This window comes from Papaver somniferum, chromosome 5 (genome assembly GCF_003573695.1).
Source record: "Papaver somniferum cultivar HN1 chromosome 5, ASM357369v1, whole genome shotgun sequence".
Taxonomy (NCBI): Eukaryota; Viridiplantae; Streptophyta; class Magnoliopsida; order Ranunculales; family Papaveraceae; genus Papaver; species Papaver somniferum.
Window position 1 is genome coordinate 191251897 of NC_039362.1, and position 13128 is coordinate 191265024.

General features: G+C 37.3%; 1 protein-coding gene across 1 annotated transcript; it reads right to left on the minus strand.

Annotated features, from left to right (window-relative positions):
• Window positions 1–1595: 1595 nt before the first annotated feature.
• Window positions 1596–8937, minus strand: LOC113280404. Its single transcript, XM_026529031.1, has 12 exons — window positions 8890–8937; window positions 8363–8596; window positions 6635–7013; window positions 5365–6591; window positions 4545–4982; window positions 4389–4443; window positions 4004–4291; window positions 3270–3535; window positions 2844–3181; window positions 2740–2742; window positions 1953–2022; window positions 1596–1693 (listed from the first exon to the last, which is right to left on the minus strand). The coding sequence occupies exons 1-12, from the start codon at window positions 8935–8937 to the stop codon at window positions 1596–1598; spliced, it is 3444 nt and encodes a 1147-aa protein (XP_026384816.1).
• Window positions 8938–13128: the final 4191 nt, after the last annotated feature.

Sequence of the window (13128 nt, forward strand, 5' to 3'; positions counted from 1 at the left end):
ATTTTGTCCGTCGATGATCATGCTCTTCGTCCCGCTGATATTCTTGTTCATACCTGGGAGGATGGAAAGGATGTTTGCATGGATGTGACCGGTGTTTTACCGTTTACTTGCACAAAAATTCGCAACTTCACACCTGGTCATCCTATTTCTGCGGCTGTCAATCGTAAACGCAACAAATATTTAGAGAAGTGCTCGGCTCATGGTTATGGTATTTGGTGTTTTGGCTTTCTCGGCTTTAGATGAACTAGGAGAAGAAATGGTTTCCTTCCTCAAAAGATTCAGAAACTGAGTTGTTAATCGTGATGCAAATTATAAGATAGGTGGTTTTCTTTTTCATAGACTAGGAATTGTTATTTCAAAAAGGTGTCGGGGCCCAGCTTGTCGCTCGGCTACCCCCACCGACTTGTAAAGTTCTTTGTCCTTTTTCTTTGTAATAATAAAATATAATAAAAATATGAAAAATAGAAACCATTTCATAAAAAAGGGTAGCTAGCTCAGCTGGTTATCCGCGTTCCTCAAAGGTTGATGCATTCTAGGAGGTCTCGGGTTCGAGTCCCCGATGGCATAATATTGCAGTATTTGACATGGAATGTAGAGTTAGCTTGCCCCTCTTGTGACATAATCGTCCCCACTATCCGCTTCGTCTCCCTTGGTTGGTTCCTCATGAGGCTCCCTTGTTTGGTTATTCAGAAAGGTATTAGTGTCCAGCTTGTTGCTAGGCTACCAACTGCTCCTTTGTAATGCTTTCTCCTCTTTTATTAATAATATTGCACTCCTGTGGCTCCTTTTCTCAGCTGGTAAACCCCGTTCTTCAAAGGTGATGCGTTCCAGGAGGTCTCAGGTTCGAGTCTTCGATGGCGTAACATTGAAGGAATTAACATGGAAGGTGTTGTTAGCTTGCCCCCCCTTGTGCCACAATCTCGCCCTCCAGTCCGCCGTTTCGGCTTCCCTTGGTAAGGTTACCCATGAGGCCCGCTGGTAGGCTAGCACAACAACCTGTTCAATTAATGTCGTAGTATGTCGTTGGAGCCTACACTAGTGGAAAACAGAAGTTCCGCGACCGTCAGGAAAAGTCATATATACGAGTTATACGACAATTTTCAACAGTCTCTGTTGGGGTCTCTGATAAAGCGTCTCTGTTTGGTACAACGCCTAACCGTGGGTCTCACAATAACGACTGATTTTAAGGGTAACAAGGTGCAGACCCACAGCCGTGAGTCTCAGATTTAAATTATAATAAAAAAAATATATCGATTCAGATTTGTTGAATCTGAATGGCTGAATCTGAATAATCTGACTGCATCAAAGTCAAGTCAAGTCAAATGGAACTCAAATCAAAGTCAAGTCAAATGAAACTCAAGGAAAAGTCAATTCAAATGGAACTCAAATTAAACCCAAACTAAAATTCAAATTTAAACTCAAAAACTTGAGAATTCCACATACATTCATATTATCCATTGAGTTTCAAATTACACAAAAAAGATGAAATTCTGGTTCAAGACAATATATGTCCAAGCTAGCTAGCTAGTAAGTAAGTTCAAACTAATAGAAAATAAGCTAAAAGCAACATGTTAAACAACAAAACGATAAGCTCCTCAGATGACGATAAACTTATCCAATACTTCGTAAATGATATCAAGTAGAGCATCCATGTGATGTGTCCCTGGTTCACATACGACAAAGAACGTCGTTCCTGCAAAGAAAATCAACAACAGCACCATGACTTCGTTCAGTTCAAAATACACGGTCACATAGTGGTATATAGATGAATAAATCCTAGACGGCAAGCTTAAGGCAAGACAACCAGCATTGCTGAAAGAAAAGTGCTCAAAGGGATGCTGCAAACTCATCTACAAGCTTTATCAGTGCATAAGATACTCATGCGACCTAAATTTAACAAGACCAGTTTTTAGTTCATTTGATTTTTGACGATTCAATATTCACTGAAGTACCAATGAGTTTTAAACTCGAGTAATGAGTATCATCAGTGCTAGACACTTTTCCAACTGTATTAAGAGGCATCTACATTCAAGTAACACACCAAGTTAAAGAATCGCACGGTAATGGGGGACACATCTCTAAGTAGTAAAACGTTACATGGTAGTACCTATGACTTGAATTTAAAACGCGTCTAGCATCTCAATTGACACCAACCAATTAAAAAGAATCTTAACCTGGTACAGGTTTAACAAAAACAAAAATCCTAACCTAGTCCAAATTCAACAAAAAACCTTGCAATGACGAAGCTCCTTAAATCAACAATCTCTGTATTCTTTCTTTTAATGTTGGAAGCACGTGTGAGGTAATTTGAGAGATTAAACCTAGATCTAGGTCATGTAAACAACAGTTGGCTCATCAGTAGCAGGTATACAATCATGCAACAAGAGTGAAAACATAAATGAAGAAAGCAGGGAATTCAGGAAAAGAAAATCACTATAAGGGAATTACTTTTGTGGAATGCTTTTGGTATGCAAATACTAATTCACAGTGGAATAATGTTCAAGCTCGTATCAACAGCCAACAGGTTATATATATATATATATAGTGGAATATAACAGGTGCAGAATATAACCCAAGATTCGGCATGCTATCTGACCCAAATAAGTACCAAAATCAAATCACAAAGGAGGTTCAGGGTATGTTGTCAACTCACATGTGCGCAAGGGGATCTACATGATTTCCACCAATGGAATTATAAGGTCTCGTGCAAGTTCATTCACGTGTATCCCTGTTTCTCACCCCCTGGAAAGATAACCAATTATACAAAATGAAATTAAAAAGAAAATAAAAGAGCTAACATAACAAATATGGAATCTACTAGGAAGAGACATATGAAACCTTACCTGAGCTTCTTCATTCCAATACTCATCTTCTCCAACAACTGTAAAAATTGATGGAGCTTCATTTGCATTTGCAGTGAAGACAAATGGATCTTCCAAAGCATTCTTATTGGGGTCTGATCTTATTGGAGATTCCAAAACCAAATTCCAGTGCTCCCTTGTCACATCTCTGCAGTAAAAAACTTGTCTAGCTTGAGAAGCATGGATGAATGGCTCGTCGACTTCTTTTGAGCTTCTCATAAACTTTCTGAAGTTGACAAACCTCAACTTTGTATCCGGATCCACATAGGATCCATGTACTTTGTCTTCGACTCGCACCCAATCACAGTAAAAAACAATTTCTGAGAAAACCATAATCCAGTTCAAGTATGTGTTGTAGAATGCCATAGTACGTAGTATCGTCATCGACCAAGTTAGTATCTCTGGAACTTGCTCTGAAGCTGGTGCAAGCATCCATGGTGACTCCACTATTTTGTGTAGTTAAATTTTTTTCGGCATCGGCTGTGTAAAAAAGATAGCCATTAACAAAATATGAGTTATACGAAATTGTAGCGAAGGTAGGACCAATTGCCAGCCTACGAAAATCTGTCATAGGAGTGCCTTCAAGTTGTTTCTGTAGCCATTCAATGTAGTCTGTAGGTTTTATCCTTCCCGTACGAGTTTGGTTCAAATTACGAACATATATCTCGTACTTCCTGTCAAACAACACAGAAAGTGACAAGTGATATAAGCATTAACTTACAAATCAGGAAACATAATCAAGTAGTACTACTCCCTTAACCTCGTTTCGAGTGAGCACACACAGATTTTAGAAGATGTCATATTGTAACAAAAATCAACTTAGATTTCAGCTTAAACTCATGTCATGATAACTAAAATGTTTCAACTGCACAGTTAAAAATAAAACAGTATGCTAAAGCTTGACGAGTGAACCTCATTAGAGTATAAACTGATTTTACAGCTATAAACAAAATGGAACTGCTAGTTTAAGACACTTTCAGTTGTAGCATGTGGGTAGTTAACTGCTGGTATAAGTTCATTAGATGTGATAAAGTAATAAACTAAGATCTATCACTGATCGTACATTCATGTCTTTGAACTTAAAATCCAATGCATAGTGTGATGAAATGATCTAAAAAGAAATCAACGTAGGCTTTACTTACTCTTCCCATTCAGTATTTTCATCTGAATGTCTCAATATCCACAAACGAACTTGTTCATGCTCTACGTTGGTCAATGAATGTGGCTTTCCTTGTGAATTAGGTGGGTATGGACCTTCATAAACATCACTGGGCATTGATATCTTTCCACGACACTTAAGAGACTTTCGCCTCTTTTCAGGAAGTATCTCGACGCAATGGCGCGCTCCTTCATTAATCTCATACTGTTTTGTAATAGAGCCTTCTACATAATTTTTGTTGCGACCAAGTACTTTGTAGTACCTCATCATCCTGCACATGTAGTTAGTAAACAAAGATATATAAGTTTCGCTAAGTTCAAAAAAGAATAAACTAAAGGGATCATAAGTAACTAAAGAATTGTTTATACCTCTCGTAAGGGTACATCCACCTAAACTGAACAGGCCCCAATTGATGTGCCTCTTCTGCCAAGTGTACGACAACATGAGTCATACTAACAAAAAAGCAGGCGGGAAATACATTTCAAACACACATAGTGACTCCACCACACGTTCGTGCATTATACGAAGCTCAGCACGATCAATAACCTTGGAAGTTAGTACTTTGAAAAACAACGATAAGTGTCGAACTGCCTCACGCAAAGGCTTATGTTCTTTGAAACAATGCATCATAAAAATAGGCATTAACCCCTGCATCAGAATATGATAATCGTGAGACTTCAAACCCTTCAATTGGAAGTCTTTCAAGCATACTTTCCGTTTCCAATTCGCACTGTAACCAATTGGAACTTTAAGTGTGCTAAGAGTTTTACAGATGACTTCCCTTTCTTCCTTAGACAAAGAATAAGGTGCATGAGGCATCTCTACTTTTCCATTCTCTTCCGTCAACCACAAGCAAGGCTTTAAGTTTAGCAGTTTTAAATCTTTACGCGCCAGTTTCCCATCCTTGTTCTTATCCTTATGGCTCATAAAAGTTCCAAACAAATTCTCCGTAAAATTCTTTTCTACATGCATGACATCCACATTGTGCCGGATTTGCATAAACTAATGAGATGATATTATGTTAGAAAGGAATTTCAAACAACACATATTGAATTGAATTTAAGTAACTGTTTCAGCACAAACAGAACAAACATAACTATAACTATGATGAGGCCTGTTTCTGAGAAATGGATTCATGGATGCATGCTGGTAGATATAAAGCTTCTAACAAGTAAAATTATGCCGAGCAAAACAAATATAACAAGTAAAGCTATGGAGATCAAAATATTATATATATATATATAAATAACAACTGATGAGATGAGATGACATAAAGTTAGAAAGGAGGTTACCTTCCAATATGGTAGACAAAAAAGATCGATCTCTTCGACCACGGAGACTCACGTACGACCGGCCGCTTGACCAGCTTCCCAAACTCTTTATCTGCGGTTGCTGTCTTGTCGAATAATTCGGCACCACTCAAACGTCTTGGTGCACCCCTTGTCTCCTCAAATCCGTTGAACTCAGATGTTTTCAGTCTATAAGGGTGAAACCTATCTCTTAGAAACCTTCTATGACCCATATAAGCATACTTAGAACCCCATTTTAGCCTGAACGCCTCTGTATTTTCTCCACACACAGGACAACCAAATCTTCCAGAAGTTCGCAAACCAGAAACATGAGCATATGCGGGAAAGTCGTGTATGCACCACAATAACATTGCTTTCATTGTAAAGGAAGTCTTTGTATGCGCATCGTACGTTACTTTACCGACTGTCCATAAATCAATTAACTCGTCGATCAAGGGCTGCAAATAAACATCTATGTTGTGGTTAGGACCAAGTGGACCAGGAATCAGCAGTGTTAACATCGTAAAATCCTTTGACGTGCATTCAGATGGCGGAAGGTTATAACAAGTAAGCATAACAGGCCAAGTACTATGCGAGGTCATCATTCCAAAAGGGTTAAAACCATCAGTTGCTAGTCCCAGACGTACGTTTCGTTTCTCTTCAGCAAACTCAGGCCACTTCATGTCTATTGACTTCCATTGTGACGAATCCACCGGATGTCTCATATGTGTAGCACTTTCTTCAACCTTAGCATACCATGTCATCAGCTCAGCTATCCATGTTGTACCATACATACGCTGCAACCTTTCTGTAACTGGAAAATACCTCAGTCTCTTCACTGGAACCTTTTTAGTTGATGGATTACTCCCTTCGGGTGGTTTCTTCCATCTACTTTCACCACATTTAGGACACTTCTCTTCATTAGCATAGTCCTTGCGATAGAGAATACAATCATTAATGCAAGCATGGATGATATGGACCGGCAACTGAAATGGCTTAATCATGTCCTTTGCTTTACGACAATTAGATGGCAATGTGTTCCCATCTGGTAAAATAATTTTCAAATATCCAAATAATTCAGTCATGAAAACATCAGAACATTGATACCTTGCTTGCATACTAAGCAACTCAACTGTTGCTGATAGTTTTGTATGATCAGCATCACAACCTGGAAATAAGGGTTGGACTGCATCCTCCAACCTCTTCCTGCAATTCACATTAGCCTTATCTTGAGCAGCAGTACCAGCTTCAACAACAGTACCATCTTCAACAGCAGTACCGTCTTCAACAAGCAGTACCCGGATGGTCTTCAGGATTATCAATACCACCTACACGTCCTAGTGTCTCATTGAACAAGTCAAATATCCTCGGAAAAGATGCAGCAGCTCCATGATTCATAGCATTATTGGCAGGTAAAGAACGAGCTTGAACATTATTCACACGAGGTTGCTCTCCGTGATGGATCCATGTTCGGTATTGCCTGTCGAACCCATAATCAAGAATATCCCCATGTACATCATCTAGAGATTTTGGTAAACTGTTGTAATTCTTACACTTCATGCAAGGACAACGAAATTCTTTGATACCTTCACCAAGACTCTCTGTTGCAAATTGGATGAAATATTGAACACCTTGAATCCATGGAGGTGAACCCTTGCGTGCAAACATCCAGTCTTTATTTGGAGTAGTTAGATGTTGAGACATCTGAAAAACAAAGGATATACATATATAAATCAGAACCAACTCATTGAGGCAATTCAACAAACATATTCTGTAAACATTCAAATCTTATTCAAAATCCAAATCATAACTGGAAAGAACTCATCAAATCAAGCAATTAACAAAAAACAAAAGAACCAATATAAATGAAACCAGTATTACTCACATAAATCAATGGTACCCAAAGTCAGATACAATTACAAAAATCCACATACAAAAGTATGAAAGAAAGAACATCACTCATTGATTACAAGTACACTACTTACTTTGACCTAATTTAAAAAAAAACAAATTCAATATCCAACTGAAACTGAAATCAATTAGGCTAAACCCTAACAAATTTGAACTTAGAAAACAGTACTTACCCTAATAAATTGGTGAGCTGGAGATCTGAGTTCTGAAATCAAATCATGGTGTAGAAAGAGTTGGTTCTGCTGAATAAGTTTCTGGTCAACTCATCTGAATTAGATTACGAGAGAGAATATATTCCTTTCTTTCTTTTTTATTCTCGGATGGATAAGGAAATTATGGTGTAGAAAGAGTCAGATTGATAACTGACTCATCTGAATGGGCTGAATCGCCTCTAAACGAGTCAGATTTTATTTGGGGTTAAGATATAAGCTCAGAAATTGAAGTGAGAATGATTTTATCTTTTCCAGTCATGGATTCTGTCTTTTTAAGAACTTTGATCTGGGTTTTTTCTTTGTTTTGCTCATTTTTTGTTTATATTTTTGAAGATTTTAGTTCAGTATAATTCAAGTGATCTAGTATTTTGGTATTAGTTCATTAATTGGTTAAGTATGCAGTATCAACAAGTATTTTCATTTTGGAAAAGAAAAATAGGTCTTGCTGGATTGAAATTTGAGGATAGACAACAAGTTAAAAGTTATTAACAATACTGAAACTGAAATGATGTAAAAAAATATGAAAGTTAATAATAATAATATCGTTAGATAAGGCATGGCTCCAAAACATGCTGAAGCTACATATTCATATAGAAGTTGCAAGACACTTCTTTACATGTTTTGAGTATCTTCTTCTTTACAACAAAAAAAAAAAGAGATGAGACTCAAAACCATACAAACTTGCAAGAAATCCCAAAATAGTTACATCTAAAAGTTAAGCTTGCCCAAAATAGTTACATATATAAAACCAGTACCTAAATATATATCCGAAAAACTAACCCAGTACCTAAATACATATCCGAAAAACTTACATGTATACCAGCCATGTATATATACCCAAAAACAAATCCCAAAAAGTCAGTACCTCCACAAAAAACCAGAACTCCAACTTTATTAAAACCCAACACCATCAGTGGCAATTAGACTAACAGAGTGTTGCGGCCACAAAATCTTTTGGCCTATGATAACATCCTTAAAAGTTCCATCGCCATCACAGAGAGCCTCAGATTCTAGACAAACTTCATCAATTTGGACCAAATGAAATTCATCATTTACTAGAGGCCTACTCCTATCTATATGGCCCAAGGCAACACATCTCTTTCTCATATTTCTCAAAATTACCCCCTGACTTCTAGTTTGATAACCACCACCACCATTCATTCCCTGCAGATCATAAACACATCCATTATGGCAATAACAATTACAGGTGCACATAATAAAAACAGTGCAAACAGAGGAATTATGAAACACAGAGAAACACAGACTAATTATAAGAGAAACAAATCATAAGAGAAACACAGACTAATTATGAAAACCTAGTATAAGATTCTAGTTCACTATTAATTGGTTAATCAAACATGAAATAACAAAACAGTATTGAACAAACGTTCTTGAAAACAACAATCAATCAAAAAGCAACTTATGCAATTGATCATTAACTAGTTATAGAATTCTACCTGAGCATTAGCATTGCTGGTGCTAGGATTGGAGCTTAAACCAGCCATTAGTCTCTCAAGAGAACGAACACGATCTTCGACAGATCTAGTCTTCAGCTCCTGTTGACGTAATTTCTCCCTAGGAACTGCGGAAGCATCAGTTCAGTCTTTGATATCCCACCTCCCATTCCTCGAACAAATCCTCTATTATCAATTCCAAGCACCTACGAGGAATTAAAAAAAAAATCATTTATCTAGCAACTGACAAGTTTTTTTTTTTTGCAAACTGCAATACAAAATCATATGCACCCACCGTGGCGACTGCATCTTTGTCCAAATTGGTTTCCTCTCTATACTGCTCAATTTCGTTCAACTCCCTTATCTTTGCCTGGAAAGTTAATCAGATGATTGTAAGTGGAAAACAAATTTCAAATAAAACCAAAAGACAAATATATTTAAGTCAATCAAAAACCAACAAAGAAAAATCACAGGACTTACAACATATTCTCTGCATTTTATTTCATAACAATTTGGGTCCATTAAATCAAGGTCTTCTTGGGGGATTTCTTGGTAAACATGGGTTGCCAAGTATACAGCAGATCTTGATACACTGCCGGTTGGACTTTGTTGCTCCATCACATGCCGCCGACGAGCAATGCCATCCCTTCCAGTAGTATGCAGAACTTTCAGTTGCTTTCTTGATTCCTTCCCTATTTCCCTTAGTTTCTTATCCTTGGGAGAAGCATACATATCAACAAAGGCTTCCCAATGCTCTCTCCTCACACCTACTGGTCGATTGTGCTTTTTCGCAGCAATAGTATCAAACTTATCACACCAATTTCTTAGTTTAGTCTTTCTATTTTTCCATGACTTATTTGCCATCCTTAAAGCCTTTGCCTTGATGATTTCAGGTACATTGTACTCATTCTTAAGGCTCCTCCAAATTTCTTCCTTATATTCCAGAGGGACTATCCTCCAATCCTCATAATGTGGTGAGACGACTCCTGGCTATCACCCCAAGTCTGGAAGCATATGGCTTAGAAATATCTTCTATTAGTTGGCCCAAGGAGTTGAATGGGATTTCTGGAAGTTGATCATCTACTGAAAACACAACAAATTAAATGTCAATTTATAACATAACATATATATCACATAAAGGAAACTGAAAAAACAGAGTTGCATATTATACCGTTCATGCTTTCCTCGGTTTCGCCAGGATCATCATCTGCCTGATGAAAAGCCTCATGCCATTCATGTCCTTCGGGTTGATTCCCATTACCTTGGGTTGGAGAATGGTCACCATGTGACAAAGACAAACGTCGACTCCCTACACTTGGACTTGCAGCTGTGTTTGCACCATCAGTTGATGGAGAGCCTTGTGAACTGAGCAAACCCCTCGGCCAGTTAACTTCATTTGAGGTAGGAGTAGTACTTGGCGACCTAGTACTAGCAGACCTAGTACTTGCAGAATGGAATCGGCTGGTACCTCCAACATGAATTCTCATATCTGTATACAGGAAAACATAACACAAAATCTTAGTCAACTTGGATTAAATAAACAAATCCGACTAACATGAGCTATTACAGGAAAACATATCTGTATACAGGACAACATAACACAAAATCTTAGTCAACTTGGATTGAAGATATAAGTCAGGCTCAATGGTTTGAAGGGTTTATATATGTAGGTACAGGTTGGTGGTTGTTCCCCATACAACACCATTTTAGGCAGGCTTTGGATAGACGGGGTGATTCATAGTTTATCCTTGCAAAAATATAATAGATGAGAGATCAAATTCATTATACCTGTGAAGATCTTCCTGCAACTTAAGCTGTTCAAGATCAAACTGAAAACAACAGAAAAATGATAAATAATTAAAACCCACTGAAAAATTATATGATCAAAATCAAAAAGCTACTCCAATTAAAAGAAATTAAAAAAAAAATCAAAATCAAGTTGAAGCCTACCTGTAGCCGATGAACAAACTCAAACCCTAACTCAGAGATCAAACTGAAATCAACAAAAAAACGATAAATAATTAGAACCCACTGAAGATAATCAACCAAAAATCTATTCCAATTAAAAGAAGATACAAAAATTAAAACCTACATGTACCTGATGAACAAACTCCAACCCTAACTAAGATATCAAACCGAAATCAACAAAAAAACGATAAATAATTAGAACCCAATGAAGATAATCAAACAAATAGCAAAACAAGTTAAAACAAAATCAAAAATTTCAAAACTCAATTTCAAACCCTAATTACTGTACCTGATTTTGTTTAGAAAATCAAACCATAAAAGCACTAAATTCACAGACGTGGAAGGTTAATCGACTTTCTATTAGCTAATTAGATAAACTTAATGGTGGAGTAGATTTTGGATAATCTTGGACTTGCAGCTGTGTTTTTCTGCTGCGGCTAGGTTAGGGAAGGAGAAGTGAAGAGAGATAAAAATGAGAGGGGATTTATATAGGATCGATAAAAACAAAGTTGAGATCTAGCCGTTCATAGTTAGAAATATCTTGACCATGGGAAGTGGCGCCAAATTTCACGCCCAACAAAACTATCAGAACTGCAGCTCACGGCGGGGGTCTCTCAATCGGAGCTCCCGGAAGGGTAAAATGGTACATAAATTTTGTTATTCAGAGACAGCTAATTAACCTCCCAGAATTTTTCCGTTTTTTTATTATATCAGAGACCGCTTTTACGGGTCAGCGGTCCAACTACCGTTAGTGGGGGTCTCTGATGTGGGTCGGTAAACACCCATTTTCCACTAGTGCTAGCATGTTAGGCTTCCAACTAGTTTCATGTAATCATCGTTCTCCCATTAATGAAAAAATTTATAAAAAAAATAAAATAAAATAATAATAATAATAATAATAATAACAACATTGCCCCCCTTGTGACACAATCTCCTTATCCCCTTTGGCTCCCTTGGCTAGGTTACCCATGAGGCTCGCTGGTAGGCTAGCACGACAACCTATTCAATTAATGTAGTAGTACGTTGTTGGAGCTTAACTTGTTAGGCTTCCAACTAGTTAATACTCATTATATTATTTGTTGGCCTCAAATTCCAGTACGACTCAGTCCGTGATGTGATCTCCGGTATGTGTTGTAAGGCATGGGTTTCTGCAAGGAAAAAAATGGGTTTAGGCTTTCCATCTGATAATATATGCAAATGCTTTAAAACCTACAGATATCCTTGTACATAACTGAGAAGATGGAAAAGATGTATGTTTTGATGTCACAGGTGTATCTCTTTTATACAAGTGCTAGAACGCGCAATTTCACACCAGGCCAAGCTATTACTTCTGTTGTCACCCGCAAGTGTGCCAAATATTTGGACAAGTGCTCAACCCATGGGTATGATTTCAATGTTTTAGCCTTCTTAACTTTCGCTAAATTTCGTGAAGATACAATTTCCTTTTTGAAAAGACTGAAGAATTGCATGGCTAATCAAATCATAAAATTAACGATTTTTTCTTTCATTGATTATCTATTAGTATTCAAAAAGGTGTTGATGCCCAGCTTGTCGCTCGGTTACCAACCAACTGATTGTAAAAACGTTTGCTCTGTTGTTTTGTAGTTAAAGAATATAATATTTGGATTGATTCCTTGTATTTTGGTAACAATAATAATAATATTTTTGATCATTTTGGTGATAAAAGAAAAGTTTAGTTAGTTTACTTAATTATTCAAAATAGGTGGTTCTGTTTACTTATTCAAAATAAGTGGTTCTCTTTATTTTAGATTATAAATCGATGATTCTCTTTTTCATAGCTAGGTAGGTATTGTTATTAAAAAAGGGGTTGACATTCAGCTTGTCGTTCAGTTGTCTACTACCGCCTTGTGACCATTTGTTGGCTTTCAATAAAATGCCTCTACCGGTGCTTTTTATGATAATAAAAATAATAAAATAAAAATAAATGGGTAGCTAGCTTAGCTGATCATCCCTATTTCTTAAAGGTTTCATGCCTTCCAGAAGGTCCCAGGTTTCAGTCCCTGATGGCGTAATATTACAGAACTGGACATGGAAGGTATAGTTAGCTTGCCCCCTTTTGACGTCATAATCAACCCCCATATCCGCTTCGGTTCTCTAGGCTGGTTTCTCATGAGGCTCGCTGGTAATCTAGCACGAGTTAGCTTACCCCCCTTTTGACATAATCGGCCCTCATTTCCGCTTCGGCTCCCTTGGCTGGTTTTTCATGAGGCTCGTTGATAAGCTAGCACGACAACCTGTTCAACTAATAAAGCT

Coding starts and splice junctions, on each gene's coding strand:
- LOC113280404 (XM_026529031.1), bottom strand. CDS start 8,937: ATGGCTGGTTTAAGCTCCAATCCTAGCACCAGCAATGCTAATGCTCAG. Junction 8,597..8,889: donor CCAGCAATGCTAATGCTCAG/GTAGAATTCTAT, acceptor TATGATCTGCAG/GGAATGAATGGTGGTGGTGG. Junction 6,592..6,634: donor GACACTAGGACGTGTAGGTG/GTATTGATAATC, acceptor TGCTTGTTGAAG/ACGGTACTGCTGTTGAAGAT.